This window comes from Anarhichas minor, unplaced genomic scaffold (assembly GCF_050575085.1).
Source record: "Anarhichas minor isolate MPS153535 unplaced genomic scaffold, ASM5057508v1 ptg000058l, whole genome shotgun sequence".
NCBI lineage: Eukaryota > Metazoa > Chordata > Actinopteri > Perciformes > Anarhichadidae > Anarhichas > Anarhichas minor.
The window spans coordinates 12,973,367-12,994,769 of NW_027466504.1; the positions used below are offsets into that span (position 1 = coordinate 12,973,367).

Genomic DNA, 21,403 nt, shown 5'->3' on the forward strand with positions numbered 1-21,403 from the left:
TAGGGTTCCACTTTTAGTTAGGTGAAACCATCTAAGTTCAACCCACAAAAACGGAGTCACAAACTGTTGTGGTTTGCAATATTATTACGAAAAAAAGATGACCCCTTGGCAGTGAGAATGTGTTGCATTTGGTCTTCCAAACAGACATGACCTGCTACTGTTGCTGCTGCTGAGTCTGCATTTAGCAACAACAATGTACGGCCACATGTCTGTGTTGACCCTCAGCGCCTCTGTTGATTCAGCTGGCTGTGAGCCCTCACTGGTCCGGCCTGTCCAACACCGTCAGTACACGCTGTGTGTAGACATCATCGATACATCATGATGAATATGTTCCCTCTCCTGGGTCAGGCTCTGCAGATGTTCACATGTATGTTTTATATTAAGTGTTCTGGCTAATATTTATGGAAAATAGTTATATAATATTTGGTTGTACGACAACTTAAAGTTCTATACAGGTGCTTGTGTGTGTGTATTTGTTTATTTGTGGAGGTATGTGTGCGATGCCTCTCCTGACCCTGCATGTCCTCCTCTCCCAGTAAAATGCCAACCACACACATTCTCTTTCACCTTGTCCCAGTTTGGATGACCTACACATGAACCGCTCCTTAAGACAGGGATGCAATAACAGCCCTCACACACCGACACATACACAAACAGACCAGTGTCTGAGTTTACAGACACGCACCAGTGCAGATGTTGGCTCCTTCGCCATGTTTTCATTTCCAGGAAACCTCAGTCCTTTGCAAGAAGACAAATGGGTACTTATTTAACTGTTACCCCCAAATGAGAAAATATCCCTCTTCTTCACCACATGATGATTTTCCTTCAAAGGTATCCAGTCGACTGGAGTTCAGTCCACATACTCCATTAACTCTCTCTCTCCATCTGTCTTTCTCTCCTTCTGTCCCACTGTTCCTCATTTACTGTTGCATTTACCCACACACACACACACACACAGACATATAAACACATAGACACACAGGCTTAGTGGTTATCCTGTGGGGAGAGGCCTGTGGATCCTATTAACAACGGCTATGTTCAGAGGCAGTCTACTGTATTTCGCTTTGGATTTCGGCCCTGCAACCCGTTTTTACCCACACACACTCACAGTGATACAACACAGGGCCGTTTGTTAGGCCACAAATAATACAAAGTAAATGTTTTGATTGGCTACGAGACTCTAGCCCGCTCCATTTCTTCAAATCCCTTGAAGAGACGCACCATCAAAAATGGGAGAGAGCTGGAACTCCTCTTTATCCAGCTCACACTACATTGGCTCCCTCCTTGCTTGCTAGCGACAAGCAGGGCCCTTCCACCCAACCCACCTTCCTATGAGGGGGACACCCAGGTGACAAACCTGGGGTCAAACCTGGGGTCAAACCTCCCACAGAAAAAGGACTTTTCCCCAAAAGCTCAATTTCCTTGACTAATTCACCGGCTTCCTTTTTTCAACGCAGAGACCTGAGCAACAACCAGATCTCAGAGATAGCTCCTGATGCCTTCCAGGGTCTGCGTTCCCTCAACTCCCTGTAAGTGGCCCCAAGCCGAGTCTGTGCATCTATGTGCATAAATATCCACCCTGTTGTCATTTCCCATGTCTTAAGCAAGTGTGTGTTATGATTTCCCAGTGTGCTGTATGGAAATAAGATCACTGACCTACCCAAGGGGATGTTTGACGGCCTCTACGCCCTGCAACTGCTGTAAGCAGAACACACACACTGATACTCTGCAGACATATATTGAATACCAGGCATCTTTTACTCCCACTCAGTAAGGAGTCATGACCTTTAAATAAACTTTGTACCTGTGCATAGTTTTCTAGATGGAATACATAATGAATGAATACATAAAGAAACTCTGACAAGCTGCTTCTCTCCTTCTTTGTTTCCTTTTCTCCCCTCTTCTCTCAGGTTGCTGAATGCCAATAAGATACACTGTGTTCGTGCAAACGCCTTCCAGGACCTGCAGAATCTCTCACTGCTATCGCTCTACGACAACAAGATCCAAACCCTCGCCAAGGGCACCTTCACTTCACTACGAGCTATACAGACCCTGTGAGTCAAACACACACACACACACACACACACACATGCATGCTCTGACACATACTGAGCCGTCACCATACAACATGAGCCAACGCAGGAGTTGTTTACTCGCAGGTCTGCATAATAACACAGGAACGGAATCACGAGGTAGAGAGGAGAGTACATCTATCATCTTCACAAACACGCGGACACACACAGCTTCTGCGGCCAGATCTAGATCAAAAACAGCACACACCACACCCACTCCTTCCACCAATGTTACCCAGACAGCACCAATTCGGTCTAAATTAATGTTTTCTGTGATCTGTTAAACAAGGCGAATCTCAAGCTGTTGTCAATACAGACCTCACACCGTGGTGCTTAGCACGTCTGATACACATTGCATGACATAATCATCCATGTGCAAGACACCTGTTGAAGATGATGGATAATTCTTATTTCATACATGCATCCAAACTCTTAATATGTGTAAAACAAGAACTTCATAAAGTTTGCCCAGAAAGCATTCATTTGGAAAACATTTGAAGAAGTTACTGACAGACAGAGCCAGGCTAGCTGTTCCCCTTGTTTCCTGTCTCTATGCTAAGCTAAGCTAACCAGCTGTTAGCTGTAGCTTCATATTTACCAAACAGGCATGAGAGTATTATCAACTTTCTCACCTAACTCTTGACATAAAGGAGCAAATAAGTGTATTACCCAAAATGTCAAGCTATTCCTTCAAGTCAATCCGTAAATAATGGCATTTTCTTATTTTCTATCTATACAGTAAGACTGCGGCTCTGATGTCTAAATATAAACATACTACTTGCAATGTTTCTTGTTGGCCTTTATCCCATCAGCTTTCAAGTTTCTTTTGTCCCCTCTCATTCTTTCCTTCCAACCCTCCCTCTCCGTTCTCCAGTCACCTGGCCCAGAACCCATTTATTTGTGACTGTAATCTGAAGTGGCTTGCAGACTACCTGCGCTCCAACCCCATCGAGACCAGCGGCGCCCGCTGTGCCAGCCCTCGCCGACTCGCAAACAAACGTATTGGACAGATCAAGAGCAAGAAGTTCCGCTGCTCCGGTAGGCCGGTGGCTCTGTGGCCCTGTCTTCAAAAATGTCTCCGTCTTATTTCTCTCTCGGGCTCTCTATCGCTCAAACAGGCTTTGTTGTTTTTATGCCTCTTGTCTCTCACTGTTCTACTCTTACCTTCTCTCTTTATCTCCGCTGGGAGTGGCTATTATCTCTGCATTGTTCCTTCTACCTCACACCACTTTTAATGAGTGATCATTCCTGGCAAAAGGTTTTATTCAGCCTATCATTTGCTGTGCTGGTGCTCCTCAATCAATATCTGCCCAGATGAACTTGGGGCCAAGGAGAGATGGATTGTTTGCTTTTTCTCCATTTCCCCTCCATGTTACCACATTGTGAGTCTGGTTTCATATTCAAACCGCGGTGAGCTGAGATCACCTGGTATAAGGGCTAGAGTTTCTGTACGTGCCCCACCATACCTCTGCCCTCTGCCAATCTCAGCCTCCATCTCCCCAAGCCCGCTCACCGCTCTCTGCCTCCCAGGCTCAGGTTTCCTTCACACACCCTCATCTCCTCGCTCCTCTGCTCTGCACTAGCCCGGCCTCACCATCCCCACTCCCTCCACCCTCTGCCCACCATTGTGTTTATGCACTGTGCTACGCTGTCTGGCACTCTGCACTGCTGAGGTTTCACACTTCTTTATAGCCTCATTTGTTTGGCTAGACCTGCTAAAGAAGGGAGTCCTTTTTTGTGTTTTTCTCTTTCTTTTTTCCTCTTTCTTTTCCCTCTTTCCTTCATGTCACTCTTCCTTAGCAACAGCCAAATATTTACCACCTTTTAACACCGTTGCTAGTTCCTTCACAATACCATACACAGAGACAGTCCTGGGCTTCTCTGTTTAAATGTCATACACCTTGAGTTACGTGTCGTCATATATAAGCTTTATATATGACTGTTCTGAAGCATAGCGACACCACAGCTATGCAGGTCAGACTGGTCTCACTGACATCCGTCCCTCTTTCTTTTTTCCATCACAGCCAAAGAGCAGTACTTCATCCCAGGTGAGTGCTTGTAAATGTTCACACCTATCATTGTCTTCCTCTTTTCTTTAATTATCCTCCCGCCATGTACCAGCATCATTTTTTCCATTACATACTGTTCAATTGAATAACACTCTCCCCCAGGGTTAGAGGATTATTTAGCTTTATTACAACTTGGGTCACATTTTTGTAGTTTTGCCATCATTTCTTTTTGGCAATAATAACATTTTATTTACCAAGTTAATTGCTGAGAGCTGGGAACATGGCGACGTTGCTAAAAATAAGTCAGACAGGGAAAGAAACACGCACATTCAGATCCCCACAGGTTCGACAAACTTATGTGGAAGAGAAAACAAAAGAAACTGCATCTTGTTTTCTTTTATCACAGTTTACAAACAGACTTCCTCGTTCAACATTGACCTACCATACTTTCCATAGATGCCATAAGACCATAAGTTCTTGAAATAATGGCCAAAACTATAAAGTTACTATAAGTTGCAATAGACCAAAGTCATCCCTTAATGTGGACGATGATAGGATGAACAGGGGAAATGATCTGTACAGAAAAAAAACCTCTTCGGCATTTAAGTGTAAAATTAGTTGAAAGTTGTGTCCTGGTAGAGGTATTAAGGTACTTATACATATGAGAACAGCTAATTGGGCCTATGACTGGCCTGTGTGTGCATCTTAATGAGATATATGTGTGAGGGCGCATTTCTTTCCTCAGCTCTGTTTTCCTAACATTCTCAGCCGATAGAGTCAAAAGGAAGTGGCTCTTTGCTTTGGCATGAGCACAGACAGTCACTCACCATGAGGGGCAGAAAAGGAGGGAGGGAAAGAAGGACAGAGAGGAAGGAAAGTGTGTCTTTTCTATCAGTAAAAGTTAAAGAAAATAAAGCCCACCAGAGGACCCAGATTCCTATCAGCGGATGTTTCCGGACCTCTTAACAAGAGCACTTCCAAGAAAATAACTAGGAGGAGCAGTGATGTGTGTCGAAGTGTGAGTGTGTGTATATGTGTGTGTGTGTGTGTGTGTGTGTGTGTGTGTGTGTGTGTGTGTGTGTGTGTGTGTAAATGAATGTGTCTTTGTGTGCTGAGCTGTGATAAAGCTCTACTCTGGCTTTGAGAACAAATGGGTGTACTATGTAAGCAGAAAGAAGATCAAAGCCAAATGTGATTAATGAGAAATTCCCCCTCCTTGAATGATAACAATAAAAGCCTCCACAATACACGCACCCATGCACTCAACTCACACAATCGCAGACAGCACAGGAATTTGGTAATGCATTGATAATGAGGAACCAAGCTGCAGGGAATTATGAGAACTTCTACAACTCCAGCGATGAGTCATTTTGAGCCTCGTAGAGGGAAAAACCTCAACCCTCTCCTCTGTGTTTTCTTCAGTTTCGTTTAAATATGCTGACAGTAAAAGTGTCGCCACCACGCACTTGTGACGATGACGATGACTCAGGCTCACGAATCTCCCCCGGCTCCTCTACATCCTCAAGATCAAAGCGCTGTGCTGTACTTTCATTGCTTCCTCTGTAGCAGGAAATGCCTTTTCCTGTTGTCTGGCCTGGCGAGGGAAAGTTCCTTAATTGACCTGCATGCCTGTGTCTATATATCTCCAATGAGCCAATCTGAGGAGTGACACACATTCGGATGAAGTCTTTGCACGAACAGCCTGAGGAAGTTTTTTCTGTGAATGCAGTTGCCGTCCAACTGGATTCTAATAAATTCAACAATGAGGGTTTGGGTTAGGTTATGGTTTCAAATGTCAATGTTTATTTAGACAGATTTTTGACACTCAACTGTAGGATTTTGTCCTGGTTGTTTGAGGTTTTCCTGCTCATGATTGTGGTTTGGATGCCCCACGGCATCCCACTGACGTCATCTCAAAACCTCAGGCAGAGAGGTGCATGCAAAAAAGGAACGGGACACAAGGCGATGTCCTAACAGAAAATGCTGGGCTGTTCCCTCTAAATGGAACAAATGCCCACACATTGCTCTTCACGCACATATATACACAGACACAATACACACATTCACAGACACGTACACACTGTCTTCCTAAGTGGCTCCCAGTGCTGCTCCATTATTGAGCAGCCATGATGTAACTGGCAGCACGCTTTTTGGCACGTAACGTCTATTCATAGACAGAGGAAGTGCAGGAATACGTCCCCGCACTCCCCATGCTGCCTCACTCTTGCTCTTCCTCTGTCAGGACAGACGTCTCCCTGCACCTCTGCCACTCACCTTTCATTCTCTCTCATCTGCCTCCCTTCACTCCTCTCTTCCTTTTCCTCCCTACATGCATTTATGTCCCTCCTTTGCTCCTTCTTCTGTTTCCTCCCTCTCTTTTCCTTTGACTCTACCTGTCTACGCACGCTTCCTGTGCTCTCTCTTGGGTGCTCTGCTTCACTGAAGCTGGCCGTCCAAATCCTCTTTGGCATCCCTATCTCAATCTCCCTTGCTACTGTTCTTTTCACCCCACTGCTCCCACTCTATTAGCTCTCTTCGCCCTCACCTATTCAAGTCTCTCCTCTGACTGGAAAGTACCAAGATGTTCTTGAGTGTGCCTAAGATTAGAGATTAGTTGGGTACGGTCGCCTTTTAGGTCACAACAGGACAAACTACTCACATATAGCCATGGAGGGAGCGGTTGAGTGATTAAGAGCATCTTGGAAAAGTGAGGGACATATGTTGGCATAGGGAAGAGATTGATATCATTGTGTGTGTTTGTATTGTCTTCTGTTCAGGCACAGAGGACACCCGTCTGAATAACGCCTGTAACAGTGATCCAGTGTGTCCTCCCAAGTGCCGCTGTGAGTCAAACGTTGTGGACTGCTCCAACCTGAAGCTCACCAAGATCCCTGAGCACATCCCTACATCCACCAGTGAACTGTAAGGAAACAGGAAGAGATTTAGGAAGAGTCGGAGTGAGAACAAATGAGAACAAGTCACGAGACGAATCCTTGAATTTGTTTTCAATACAAAGTTGTCTTTTTAAACTTTCTCTCTAGCCGCCTTAACAACAATGAGATCACTGCTCTGGAGGCAACTGGAGTTTTTAAGAGCCTTTCCCAGCTGAAAAAAATGTAAGTTGCTCTTTCATTTTATTTGTTGACTTTCCCTTTCAGCAGTCAGTCTCTAAATAGTGATGTACGTCTCTGACATGCCTTTTTTCCCCCCACAGTAACCTCAGCAACAACAAGATCACAGAGATTGAAGACGGGTCATTCGAAGGTGCGTCATCCGTCAATGAGCTTCACCTCACGGCCAATCAGATCGACTCGGTCCGAAGTGGGATGTTCCGTGGCCTTGAGGGGCTGCGTATGCTGTGAGTGATGCAAAAGCACATACAGTCACACACTCAGGCAGTCAGTCTTGAATTTCTGAAATTGAAGATAATATTTCAATTAAATTTTTAGGCCTAAGTGTTTAATGTCGTTCCTCCTCAGGATGCTGAGAAACAACAAGATCAGCTGCGTCCACAACGACAGTTTCACTGGGCTGCACAATGTTCGCCTGCTGTCTCTGTACGACAATCAGCTGACCACAATCACTCCCGGAGCCTTCGACACTCTGCAGACTCTCTCCACCCTGTGAGACCCTGGCATACACACAAGCCTACCCCTAAATCATTCGTTTTAATATTTCAACGCTCTCACAACCTTTCTTATGCTCACTTTCTCCCAGTAACCTCTTGGCCAACTCCTTCAACTGTGACTGCCAGCTGGGCTGGCTTGGTGATTGGCTGAGGAGTAGGAAGATTGTGACCGGTAACCCTCGCTGCCAGCGGCCTGCCTTCCTAAAGGAGATTCCTCTGCAGGATGTGGCTCTGCCCGACTTCCGTTGTGAGGAGGGTAAGTGGTGCCAAGACACACAACTAACTGCCCATTATGATTTGAGTCTCTTTCTGTATGTCCTTATTTAGACCGTATCTAAACTTTTTTTTTGCAGCTTCTCCACTTTAAATGAAGTAGTCTGTCTCTCTGAAAGGAGTCAAGCATTTTCAATATAGTAGACGACCTTCACTATGTGTGAAACTGACCTGTCTGGGTCTGACTGATGGAGATTTTAACGTTGCACGCTGCTCCACAATACATAATGAACAAGAGCTGCTTAAAGTGTCTGAGATCATTTTAAATAATGGCCGCTATTGTGCGACTCTTTTGTTTACTGAACAGATTGCTACTCTGCAGTTCCTAAGCTGCTGGTCGATGCCGGGCTGAGTGGAGCTATTGAGCTGTTTGCCTTATTGACCAGTCAGCCGATTTGCACCTGAATGAATGTTAGACTTGTCTTTGGGCTTCTGGCAGCTTCCATTCTTTGCTCTTGTTAGTCAATATTACATTCTCTCTCATTCTCTCTCTCTCTCTCTCTCTCTCTCTCTCTCTCTCTCTCTCTCTCTCTCTCTCTCTCTCTCTCTCTCTCTCTCTCTCTCTCTCTCTCTCTCTCTCTCTCTCTGTCCCTCTGTCCTATTTTACTTTTCACATTTGACTCGTCCTCTTTTTTCATTGTCTCAATGCCTCACCATCAGTTTGTAGGATTGTGCTGCTTTGGCTCTGCTTTGTCTTTCCTACCCTCCTGGTCATTCCTCCTTTCTCTTCCTCTCTTGTATCCCCTCTAACTCCTCTATTTTTTCCCAGGCCAAGAGGAACTGTCAAGCTGTGTGCCCAGACCCCAGTGTCCCAGTGAATGCACTTGCCTCGAGACTGTGGTGCGCTGTAGTAACAAGCACCTCCACACACTGCCCAAAGGCATCCCAAGAAACGTGACTGAACTGTAAGTTCATTGGCATTATTCTTTTCCAATTGCATGTGTATCTTATCATTTTGAGTTCCAAGTATTATTATTCCTTTGTCTGGCTTTGTTGGAGGCATGTCTGGAAAGGAAACCAAATGAGTTCATTTCAAACGGTAAAGGCAGCTTAGGAGGTACGAAAGAGATACGAGTTGGAGAAAAGAGTGGAGGCAAAGAAAACAGATCTCATCATTTGAAGAAGAGGAAAGGAGTCAATAAACCCTGCAGTTATTCTCTCAGACATTCTTCTTCTGAGATCCCTGCAGCCCTCAGGGCTAGCACTGATGTCACTCTCACACTCAGAGCCAAGGATCAGAGAGTGTGTGTGTGTGTGTGTGTGTGCGTGTGCACACGCATATTTGTGTGAGGGCCAAAAGCCTGTCCACAGGAGCATAGGGGAGCAAGAGGACATTTTAATGAGCAGTTTTCAATGGAAATGGGAGGGAATGGAATAGGTCTGGAACTTTCCAATACTGCTTCAAGTGGTTCAGACTAACTCACTCACACACATGCACACACACACACACACACACACACACACACCCACGCTGTGAAAGCCTTAAGGCCTGTCATTGTCCCAGCAGGTGTGACCAGGTGTGCCCCTCTGATCTGGGCTTTCATCTAGTCATCTGGAGAGTTTTCTACTCCATCATTATCCCAAGTGTCCTCTGCACCGTCATTACCTATCATTACCTCCGAACCCAAAGGCCCCACTAACAGACCCCCCTGCCCTTCCCGCTCTGAGTAGAGTCACCAACAATAGCAGGAGAAAGCCCCTGCAGCCCTGCTCAGAGGCACCAGGGCCCTAAATCAGCCATTTATCAAGGTGACAGCCCTCTGGTAGCACTTTGTGTTGGCAATCAGCACGGTTGTTGTATCCCTGCAGGCATGGTGTCAACTGTGGTGGCTTGTAAATACATTAGTATTTTAACACACACATGCATGAACACACATACAAGCGTTTGTACCTCAGTCACTTCAAACATTGGTGTGCTTGGTCACATTCAGAAAATGCTGCTGAACTGAAAATTCATGAATTAAGTTTGCCGTCTTTTCCCAGTTTTGCACTCCCAGGGATATATAACCATGTGTGTGTCTGGAATAGGAATACTTACAGGACGGGTACTAAGCCTGACCTCCAGGCATGAGACACAAGGTTGAGTCAAAACATCTGAACAAAAGTAATTGAAAGACAAAACAATCTGCAGTTTGGTGTAACATGAGATTAATTGGCAACAACAGTGTGGGGAAAAGGGTGCTCTGTGTAAAAAGTGTGATGTCCTGCAATAACCGCACAACTGCAAATGTGAAAGAATGTAAGTGAATGAAGATGTAGATTGAATTGTAGTTGGTTGGGTCGACGGAGTGGGATTTTCTAGACTCTTCATTGAGTTTTTCCCCTTTTATTATTTTTCTTTGTTCCAAACTGCTCAGTAAAAATATGTGTGATTAAATAACTCATTACTTCCTGTAGCACTTTCACTGTAAAAGCCATAGAGCTCAGCTTACCATATATTGGTCTCAATGGAACTGTTTGTGTCTCTTTGTGCAGGTATCTGGATGGAAACCAGTTCAGTGTTGTGCCAAAGGAACTATCTTCCTTCAAATACCTACAGCTGGTGTAAGTGTCTGTCTGCCTGCCTCCTCTGTCTCACTGTGCAGATCAATACAGTGAACTTTTGCCTTTTACATTTTACTTTCAGAGACCTGAGCAACAACAAGATCAACTCTCTGACCAACTCGTCCTTCGCTAACATGAGCCAACTCACCACTCTGTAAGTCCTGAACAGCCAAGAGCTAGTATTTCCTTCCGGTGCTGACAGTAGGATGAAAACAGATGAATTTTAAATGCATCTGTAATTATTTTAACATTGCAGAATCCTGAGCTACAACTCCCTGCGTTGTATCCCCAAAATGGCCTTCAGTGGACTGCACTCTCTCCGACTACTGTGAGTTCATTTTTATATTTCAAATGCATGCAGACATATGCGTGTGTTCATCTTCGGTCTAGGGTTAAGACTAGGTTAAAATCAAATTTTTAATACATTGTATCTTGCCTGTGGTATTGGAGAGATTTTATGCAAATCAAATGTATGAACTCTATTCTTTGTCACATAATATCAGGACAATTCATCTTGAGGCAAGTTATTTTGAAAGAAGTGTTCTAAAACAAGATGAGACTCACTTTCAAGTGACTTATTAAGGAGGATATTTTTGCAGCTTGCACTGACTACAGAGGCAGTGCAGCAGATGCTGAGAATCTTTTATTGACTCCAGAGGACTGAAACACAGTCTAAACAGTTATGACAGCTTATGAATTTGCACACACACACACACACACACACACACACACAACCTCCGACCTATTTACTCTGTTTAAATGGCAGCCATGGGGGAAGCAGCAGTGTCGTTCCATTTCCTGCTCCTGCCTACACCTCGTCTTCAGACATCTTCCCAGTCTGCATGTTCACCTCTAAACGCCCTGAGCTCATCACCGCCTCACCGTCAGGGCCAAACACGCGCCCCCACAACCCACTGTACAAAATCACTCTGACACTGATTACCGGCGACCGTTTGCCCTGCTAACCGTAATGGTTTTGACATTGCCTCCGGGCTTTTATGAAGTTATGAAGTCTTTTGATTGTGCACTCTCGGTGACCATGGGCTCCCCGTAGTTGAAGCGGTCTGCTAAATAACTGAGATGTAGAATGTAAATATGTTCGACAGATAAATGACGAAACCAAAACCAATCTTTGGACCTGCATCCGATGATAGAGCAGCTGAATGCCTCACGCTTTAACTCAAATGTACAGTTTAGTTCTACGAAGGAGAAACAGAGACCAGGCCCAGCCGCACTCCTCATGAGATTATATATGCATCTATGTGTGTATGTGTGTGTGTGTGTGTGTGTGTGTGGGTGTGTGTGTGTGTGTGTGTGTGTGTGTGTGTGTGTGTGTATGTGTGCATAGCTTATATGTTTGTCATCTACTGGCTTGGTGCCCGTCTGTGTGTGTGGGAGTAGACTTCTCGGCCATGTGTGCTCATAGCAGGCACACTTTTTACTACTGACAACAAAGCTTCAACAAAGCCTCTTTTTACGGCAGGATTCGACTAAAGCCCCGATCATTACGAGGCCCAAAGTGTAAGAGCCCTCTTAGCGTGGAATGAGAGTGAAGCTCGGTCATCATTAGCTGATGCCGCCTTGCGTGTCGCTTTGATCTCTAATGAAGCTGCGTCCGTTATTTCTGCTCTTACTCACTCACGCCACCTTCACTTTTAAAATATTGCAAGTGTGCTAGACGCCATGTGAGGCCCTCCCCCAAACATCACACGCCTCACACACACCACACAGGCTCAGAACTATATACAAGCTCAGACACACACACACACACACACACACACACATATGCACAGACTGTCTGGACAACCTTATTGTCTCAGTCAGACGGGAGTCCAAATGAAGCAGAACACTTTGATGTCTTTACTGCTGGTGTGATCAATCATAGGACTCCCATTAAATGTCAATTGGTGCCATGGTTGTTGTTTTTTTACAGCAGAGCTGTGTGGTTGCAACAAAGCTTAAGCGACAATGAGCTCCATTTAATAGTTTCAACCAGGTTCAAAGTTTAAAGTTGGAAGCTTCATAGAAAACCACAGTGACCTGCCAAAGCCGGCTACGAATGGGACGCACTCATGCGTACTCAAACACACTGAGGTGCCGAAGCCTTTATAAAGCTGCACCTTTGGCTTTACAGAGCAGTAAAGAGGAGAAGAATCATTAACGCTCATGGCTTCAAACAGACCAGGGGTCTGAGCCTGGCATGGATGTGGTGTGGTTTGGTGCAAGTGTGCATGTGTGTGTGTGTGTGTGTGTGTGTGATGGTTGTGGTTTGAGCTGCAGATTAATAAGCTGCTAATTGGCCTGCTGGGTATTAGGTGTGAGGTGAGTGAGCTGAGACAGCTCTAGGGCGTGGTTCGCTAGGTCTTGGGTGGGAAGCTGTGACAAAAGAAAGTGATATGAAAGAGTGTGATAAAGGAAAAGAGATTTAATGTCTGCAAAGAATGAAATAAAACCTGACATATTCTCAAACTGCGGTTGGATGCAGTGCTGTGAGTAAATTCCGGTACCACATGATCCTCAAAACATGTAGCTCAGGGGACTCACAGAATCACAGGGGAACAAGCCTGTGTTGAACATCTGTGCACACTGTACATCATAAACCATCATTTTACCTGTCCAGAAGCATCAAATGCAATTCCATTCTGAGGATTGTGCCAAGCTTGACATAGGTAAGATGAAGTGGTGTAATGATTTACAGCTGTAGAAAAGAAAAGTAAAAAAGGATAGACAGAGAGAATGTTAGCAGGAGAGCGGATCGGGTTTCTTCCTGGAGACTCCCTGGCTCCTTTCTCCCATGAGATCTCTGCCTAGTTGGCACAATGCAGCTGGCTTCCTGGCCTCAGTATCCTAACTCCGACTACCACAACCCAACTACTCTCTCTACACTAATAAGCACCCCCCCCCCCCCCCCCCCCCCCCTGCACACAGGCCAATTAACTTGTTGTCTCAGATGGTTACACAGTATATTTTCCCTTTCGTACTTGAGCACGGCTCTACATCCTTACATTAACCAGCTCCGCTCTCTGTATCCTTTCCCCTGACTCGTCAACACCTTAGTGGTAATTCACAGATCAAACAAAAAAAGGAAGTAGTGTTTTAAAGTCTGTTTCTACATCGGTTCCAATCATCCAGGCATAGAGAGCAGAAGCGTCATGTATTGGTGCTGCAGACTGAGCTGCGGTAACATTAGCATGCGGTCAGCTGAGGGTTGGAGGTGGTAATGACCCAGCGGATTACAGCAGCCATCAGTCATTTAGCCATTAAGCCATGTTGGCTTGTCACCCTTGATAGTATTTAGAGAACACCAAAGGAAATACAATATAGTGTATAAGCACATACAGATTCATGTACATGAATGTGCTTAAATATGCAAGCACATTAATATACCTGTAAACCTGCACACACACACACTTACACTGATGTTTTTCACGGTCCTACATGTGGTGCAACTCTGTTACCGCCCTCCTTCTGTACCCTTGTTGGCTCTGCCAGCCAGACGCATATAGAAACCTGACACCAGTCCTTTACATACTTATAGAGCCTCACATCTCTGCCAACTGCATAAAGCTCAACCAGAAATACAAACCCAACACTACCACCCAACGCGACACTGAAATATCCCTCAACCTATTTCCCATTATTTGTGATTTTAGCTGTCTGAAAACACATTTTTGTGTGTAGGACTGCAACAATTCGTCATTATCGATTAATTAGTCAATTATACTTAATTTATCCTTTTGTCTGTACTGCGTTAAACGCCAGTCACAGTCTCCAATATTACATTTCTCCAAGATGACATTTTCAAATAGCTTGTTTTGTCTGTTCAATATTCAATCATAGAAGTCAAAGAAAACCTGCACACTTTGGAAGCTATAATGAGCAATTTGTTTTTAGTTTTATTTGCTTTAAAAGTGATAATTTGACAACTGAAATAGTACATTTTCTGTCAATCAACTATCCAATGAATTGTCTAATCATTTCAGCTCTAACAGTACGACAGAAAAGTTACACAACATAGTATTATTTTCCTATGATGAAACATGTTTATGGTCATAATTTTTCCTCTCCTTCCTCGGTCACCCCTCAGGTCTCTCCACGGCAACGAAATCTCAGAGCTTCCTGATGGCATCTTCAATGATGTGGCCTCACTCTCCCACTTGTAAGTAGTAACACCCACAGACACAGAGACACAGAGACACACACACACACACACACACACACACACACACACACACACAACTGTATGCCCCAATGGAAGCCTATGTGATAATCTGCATTTACCACTCAGTTTGTGAAGACTATACACATGTACGCTAACACACACACACACACACACACACATTCAGTCACAGAGGGGGTCTGGTCAGACAGCCGGAGAGCGTGGCTCACAGTGGCCTGTCTGTAGTCCTCTTTGGTGGGCTTCACATGAGCCAAGCCCTCCCTTAATCAACCGCAGTCCTGTGGTTGAAGTAACACACAGACCCCTGTACTGTCTCATCTCCCTGTCACATCTCCAAAACACACACGTTTGCTAACACACACACACACAGATTATCCATGGTCTGTGGACATTTGTGCTTGTTTTGGTTTGTTTATTTATGTCTGTAATTTTGTGTGAGGTGTATAGGCGTAGTGTGGTTGTGCATGTACTCGTGGACATGTGTAAAACTACAGTCTCAGTATCATAGTCTAGTATCTTTGCAGTGTGCCCTCTGCCATCCAGCCTCGATATTCACATCATCCCTTGACAGTCACTGATCAATAGGCCTATCAGTGTCAGAGTTGGAGATGTCGAAGGGGGGATAGAGAGGACTAAACAAAGACATTTTTAGGATGGCTGTACAGCAGTCAAGGCTGCAGGAAAACACGGTGAAGGAAGGGATGGAGGGCAGCCATTGATCCACAGTCACAGTCAAGTGGCTTTCATGTTAGCAGATGTCAGGTGTCAGCTATTGGCTGGGCCTGAAAGATGAGCCTGTGTTCCACCGTAATGGAACAGCATCGATTCAGGAGTGTTTGTGCATACAGCAGGAGGACAGAGCACAGCATTGATTCACGACCACCATGACAGAAGTGGTTAAGAGTGCCTTCTGTTTGCACCTTTGTCTATAATTGAGAAGCCATTCTCCAGATGATGTATGCACAAAGTGGCATTGAGCATTCAACTTTAAGTCTTCTGTGTTCTTTGAGAAGAAGTGGTTTATTTCTATGGTACACAAAGTTGAGCTGGTTTTATTTACGTAAGGTTGTAGGGACACCTGCTGGTGATAGAGTGTATTACAGTGGATGGCAGAATTTGTTACTGAACAAAATGAGGCTGAAGAGTATAACAAAGCCACCCTAAATCATGAAACCACTGATAAGTTTATCTACCTATTAGGGCAATTGGTGCCAACCCCTTGCACTGTGACTGTCGCCTGCGCTGGTTGTCTGACTGGGTGAAGACCAGCTACAAAGAGCCTGGCATCGCCCGTTGTGCTGGCCCGCAGGGCATGGAGGGCAAGTTGCTGCTCACCACACCTGCAAAGAAGTTTGAATGCACAGGTGAGTTATTGTGATGGACACGGATATATGATATAAGCAGCACAAGTATCTACATGCAATTCATTCTTAACGGTCTGGTATTTCTTAGGTGATGTGGACTCTACAGTGCTGGCCAAGTGTAACCCCTGTCTGTCCAGTCCCTGTCTGAACCAAGGCATCTGTCACAGCGACATGGCGGAGATCTACAGGTGCAGCTGTCCTCCGGGATTCAAGGTGAGAGCTACACAATGCTACCACCGATTTGTGAACATCCTCTATGTGTTGCAGGGTCTTGAAGGATGCATGATTTATAGCAAAAAAAATAATTATATTAATTAATATATGATTTGCCTTTCACTGTCCCAGGGCAAGAACTGTGAGACAGCTCTGAATGCCTGTGTGAGTAACCCATGTGCCAACGGAGGAACCTGCCAAGTGAATGTGGATGAGGAGGGGCAATACAGGTGAGGAAGCCGAGCTTTGAAATCGTATTTATCTCACAAAGAAGAGATGAATGATGACGTAATGAGTGTGTGTACATTTTCGCAGTTGCACATGTCCACTGGGCTTCGAGGGCCCCACTTGCCAAACCAACATTGACGAATGCGAGGACAACAACTGTGAGAACGGCGCGACCTGCCTCGATGGAGTCAACAACTACACTTGTTTTTGTCCCCCCTACTACACAGGTTAGTGCGTGCAGGACAGTTTGACTCAAGAAGCAACTGCACTGCAAAAAAAATCCCCAAGTCTGATACTTGAAATAAGCTAAGCTATCTACTTTTCAGAGACCAAGTGGAAATGTTTTTTCAGGTTTAATAATTTCATGCAAGTGTTGCTTGACCGGATTACTATCTTGGCTTTTGAAACATATTAAATTGATCATGCTGTAACAATAAATTGCTTACTTGTTTTTGCTGTTTTTGCCGGATGGTTCTTTCTCTGTGTTGTGCAACAGTTCACACTTTTTTTTTTTTAATACTTGTTTCGGTGTAGGGGAGATGTGCGAAGAAATGGAGGATGTGTGCGCCCCAGGACGGAGCCCCTGCCAACATCAGTCTACCTGCCTCATCACCTCCACTGGCCCCAAGTAGGTTTTTGCTGTCAGCAACATCAGATGCAGTAAAAAACGATGACTTCCTAGAGTGAAAAATAGACGTCTGTAGCTGTAGCTTTTGATTCCAGTGTTGTGTTTGTGTATTGCAGGTGTGTGTGCTCTCCTGGTTATGTCGGTGATGACTGCAGTGTAGACTATAATGACTGTGAGGAGCATCGTTGTCAGAATAGTGCTCAGTGTGTGGATGAGCTAAATGGATACTCCTGCGTCTGTCCTGGAGGATACAAGTGAGAGGGAGCACACATTTAACACAGGCTTCATGTTGGCTGCATAGTTTCGTCTGCTCCACTAACATCGTCCTTCTTCTCTGTCTCTCTATAGTGGTCAGTTGTGTGAGGTTCTCCCATCTCCACTCTCCTTATGTGAGCTGGCCGACTGCCAGAACAATGCACCATGTGTGGAGCGAGGCGGGCGTGCCCTCTGCCAGTGTCCTCCGGAGTTTGGGGGTCCGCGCTGCGAGAAGCTGGTCAGCGTCAACTTTATCGACAGAGACTCCTACCTGCTGCTCTCTGACCTCAAGAACTGGCCGCAGGCTAACATCACCTTACAGGTATCCACAGAGTGTGTTAATGTGTGAATGATTTCTGAACAGGATTTCTGTGTGTAAACACGCTGCCTTTCTGAGACCTGAATAGTTCAAACACCCTATATGCAAACATTTTCGCTCTGTAGGTGTCAACAGCTGAGGATAATGGCATCCTGCTGTACAATGGGGACAATGATCATATTGCAGTGGAGCTCTACCAAGGCCATGTCAAAGTCAGCTATGACCCCGGCAGCCTGCCAGGACATGCCATCTACAGGTAAGCTGCCTTTGAAACAGTGAGGTTTACTGTAACTGTTGCATTTGTATGTTTCTTATATCTTATGTCCCATCTCTGTTTTCCTTTGCCAGTACTGAGACGATCAACGATGGCCAGTTCCACACTGTGGAGCTAGTGACCTTTGACCAGATGGTGAACCTGTCCATTGATGGGGGTCTCCCTACAACAATGGACAGCTTTGCGGCGGTGCGGCCGCTCAACGGGGAGGCTCCACTATACGTGGGGGGTAGGGGCCCTCTCCAGAACACACCTCCCTCCTCTGCAGGCACTCTTAACTACTACACTACTGTCAATCACCCTCCCTCCCCCCCCTCGCTTTGTCACCACTGCAACCAACCCCTCCCTTCAACCCTATCCTCCCTCCCCCCCACACCATCCCCACCTTCAGTCATGACTGTGTTTGCTAGGGGCCACACAAATAAATATGCACAGACGCCAATGCGCCATATTCGCACATTTGCGATGAATAAATAACCCATTCCACCGTGACAAATAAAACATAACTCTCAAAAATGAGATTTTTGATTATAACCTATAGTGAACATACAACACACCGTTTAATAGTCCAATAGATCTATTGTGTCAAACATTTCTTACACTATGTGACGTATGCCCTCTAGTGGCTACCATAAGAACTACCAGACACAGTCTTAACTTCAGATTATTTCTATATTTGCATGGACATGTGGAAGGAGTGGCTCATAATTGGTACAGTGTGTTTCAGTGCTGTGATGATGTGTTGTGCTGTTCTTCATTCATACAACACTACAGGAGACATTTTCCCATAACACTTTTGCCTTTTGCTGTTATTTGTTTCAAGGATGATGTGTCTTGTGGTGCAAATGCAAAACATCAAAGCCCATTTAAAAAAAAAGAGTAGATTAATTTGAGAAATTGTATACGCGCTGTTGGGATACCCATATTTGAAATGCCTTCCTTCATTACACTCATACCAGCCCTGTGTTAGTCGTCTGTCTGTGATCCAGTATGCATGTCTTCACACCTTTTTAAAGTCATCTGTTTTCCCCCTCCTCCTCCAGGCATGCCAGTGGATGTACATTCCGGTGTGTTCCGTCTCTGGCAGCTCCAGAACGGTTCCAGTTTCCATGGCTGTATCCAGAACCTATACATCAACAATGAGCTCCAGGACTTCACCAAGACACAGATGAAGCCTGGCGTGGTACCGGGCTGCGAGCCCTGCAAGAAGATCTACTGTGTACATGGCATATGCCAGCCTGATGGGTTCCAGGGACCAGTGTGCCACTGCCAGCCAGGCTGGAGTGGGCCGCACTGTGACCAGACAGCTACCAACCCCTGCCAGGGCAGCAAGTATGTTAGCGAATGGAATATAAATATCAGATACATATTGAACAGTAAACATCTTACTGCCCTTTGTCTTACCACACAATGGGCAGTGCTCAAATCCTTTACTTAAATAAAAGTACCAATACAACACAATGTAAAGATGCACTGTTACACGTATTGCCATCAAAATACCATTTAAGTAAAAGCACAGAAGTATCATCAGAAATATGTTCTCAAAGAATCAAAAGTAAAAGTACTTCTTCTGCAGAAAGAAAATAGCCCCCGTGACTGATTTATTATAAAGCATTTCCTTGTTAGACTGTTGATACTGATACAACAACGTTGAAGTGGCATTTTACTTTTGTATCTTAGGTGGAGATAGTTTAATCACTTTAGGTACTTTAGTTCAAGGATTCTCAACCTTCTGTAACTTAAGGCACACTTCTAATTGGTTGATTTTTGAGGACCACCTTCCCAAATGCATAAGAAAAAAACATGACAAAACAAGGAGGAAAAATAAACATGGCTGTAAATATGTGTTATGCCAACATAAATATGCTGCTTATCCTCACCTGTCACTGCCCCAACATCCAAATGTAATGTATTCATTAAATGTAGTTGGGAACCTTTTTTTCGATGCATCAAATCATGATACTGCTTTTGAAACATAAACTTAATTGATTTATAGGAATTTGATCAACGTGGTTGTGTCTTACTAGGTGTGTCCATGGAAAGTGCATCCCTCTGGACACTCAGTCATACCGCTGCGAGTGTGAGGAGGGTTACCGCGGTGCCCTGTGTAACCAACAGGGAGAGCTGTTCAACCCCTGCCGCCGCCTGTCCTGCAAACACGGCCGCTGTCAGATCTCAGACACAGGAGACGCCTACTGTCACTGTGAAAGTGGCTACACTGGGGAACTTTGTGACGCAGGTTGGTTTTCTCTTTGTCAGTCTGTAATTCTAAAGGGGGAAAAAAACGTTTAAGAAGGTGCTATGATTAAGTCTTAAACAACATCTTCCGAGGTATAACATTTCTTAGCTTGTTTTTAACATGTATATTTGTCTAAAAAGGTTTAATGCTGAAATTTGCGTGAATATAATCATTGTGTAGGACACTGTGTAGTTTATTTATGGAATCCTGCGAGAGTCACCTTATCTGTAAAGGACCACCAGGGCTCTTACTGACCCACTGACCCACTGACCGCTGCTAGATAACAGTTGGCATAATAATGTTCGTATAGGGAACAAGATTTTTTTTCCAACTCTTGTGTATTAGTGATTTTACTCTTCTTAAAAATCTCTTATTTTGTGCTTTGTTCCCACCCCGTCTATCTGAATTTTGTTAGCAGTTCGATGCGGTCTAAAAAAGGTGTCTAATATAACTTCAGGATTCCTGCCTATACCCTGATTATGTACCCTGGTTAAGTTAATCTTCGGGTCTTTGTCATGTTTTCCAGAGTCCGAATGCCGAGGGGAACCTGTGCGAGACGTCTACCAGGTACAGAGAGGCTACGCCATCTGCCAGACGACACGCATGGTTTCTTGGGTGGAGTGCACTGGAGCTTGCGATACGGGGGCCTGCTGCGCCAGCCAGCGAATGAAACGCCGGAAATACACCTTTGAATGCAGCGATGGAACCTCCTTCAGCGAGGAAGTGGAAAAGACCATCAAGTGCGGCTGTATGGCCTGCATGTAGCACCATTCACTCACATTTCCTGCCGCTGCCGCCGAGCAGAAGATAGAGAGAAAGGAAGAAAGAAAGAGGACTGGAGTAAAGCGAGGGAGGGAAAAAAAGAAAAAGAGTATAAAGAATATATATAAAACCTCTATCTATATATTATGGACAACAATGTTTGTAAAATAGGACATTTCCTCCCCTTCCAAGGGTGTGTGACCTACAGTAACACAGAGAAACCAACATCATGAGCAACAATGTAGAAGTGACAACAACAGCAACAGAACCATTGTATCTGCAACATTGTTCCAAGGGGTCCAGAGATTTCAAAGGTTTTGCATTCAGAGTGAGGCATCCCTCCAACCCAAATTACCCAGTGTGAATTCCCCATCCATCTGTGAGGCATCTGACAGCCTATAGCCACCATCCACCA

The 21,403-nt window shown here is 44.9% G+C and overlaps 1 protein-coding gene and 1 long non-coding RNA gene across 3 annotated transcripts in view; one reads left to right on the forward strand and one right to left on the reverse strand.

The window, feature by feature from the left end:
• Positions 1-21,011, forward strand: part of slit1a (slit homolog 1a (Drosophila)) — a 79,787-nt gene extending 58,776 nt beyond the window's left edge. Inside the window, exons 11-37 of one of the 2 annotated variants that reach the window (XM_076076944.1) lie at positions 1,458-1,529; positions 1,629-1,700; positions 1,911-2,054; positions 2,947-3,110; positions 4,097-4,120; positions 6,859-7,003; positions 7,123-7,197; positions 7,296-7,439; positions 7,561-7,704; positions 7,799-7,965; positions 8,752-8,887; positions 10,458-10,526; positions 10,609-10,680; positions 10,783-10,854; positions 14,614-14,685; positions 15,907-16,070; positions 16,159-16,283; positions 16,416-16,513; positions 16,599-16,738; positions 17,046-17,139; positions 17,256-17,393; positions 17,488-17,716; positions 17,839-17,969; positions 18,062-18,216; positions 19,031-19,319; positions 20,015-20,226; positions 20,753-21,011. In XM_076076944.1, the coding sequence (XP_075933059.1) occupies positions 1,458-1,529; positions 1,629-1,700; positions 1,911-2,054; positions 2,947-3,110; positions 4,097-4,120; positions 6,859-7,003; positions 7,123-7,197; positions 7,296-7,439; positions 7,561-7,704; positions 7,799-7,965; positions 8,752-8,887; positions 10,458-10,526; positions 10,609-10,680; positions 10,783-10,854; positions 14,614-14,685; positions 15,907-16,070; positions 16,159-16,283; positions 16,416-16,513; positions 16,599-16,738; positions 17,046-17,139; positions 17,256-17,393; positions 17,488-17,716; positions 17,839-17,969; positions 18,062-18,216; positions 19,031-19,319; positions 20,015-20,226; positions 20,753-20,991 (3,586 nt within the window). In that variant the 3' untranslated portion in view covers positions 20,992-21,011. The remainder of the gene's footprint in view (positions 1-1,457; positions 1,530-1,628; positions 1,701-1,910; positions 2,055-2,946; positions 3,111-4,096; positions 4,121-6,858; positions 7,004-7,122; positions 7,198-7,295; positions 7,440-7,560; positions 7,705-7,798; positions 7,966-8,751; positions 8,888-10,457; positions 10,527-10,608; positions 10,681-10,782; positions 10,855-14,613; positions 14,686-15,906; positions 16,071-16,158; positions 16,284-16,415; positions 16,514-16,598; positions 16,739-17,045; positions 17,140-17,255; positions 17,394-17,487; positions 17,717-17,838; positions 17,970-18,061; positions 18,217-19,030; positions 19,320-20,014; positions 20,227-20,752) is intronic. The other variant, XM_076076943.1, reaches the window with a different exon arrangement.
• Positions 14,398-18,260, reverse strand: LOC142932868 (uncharacterized). The gene is made up of 2 exons (XR_012947541.1): positions 16,958-18,260; positions 14,398-16,046 (listed from the first exon to the last, which is right to left on the reverse strand). It is a non-coding gene; the product is annotated as an uncharacterized LOC142932868 (long non-coding RNA).
• Positions 21,012-21,403: the final 392 nt, after the last annotated feature.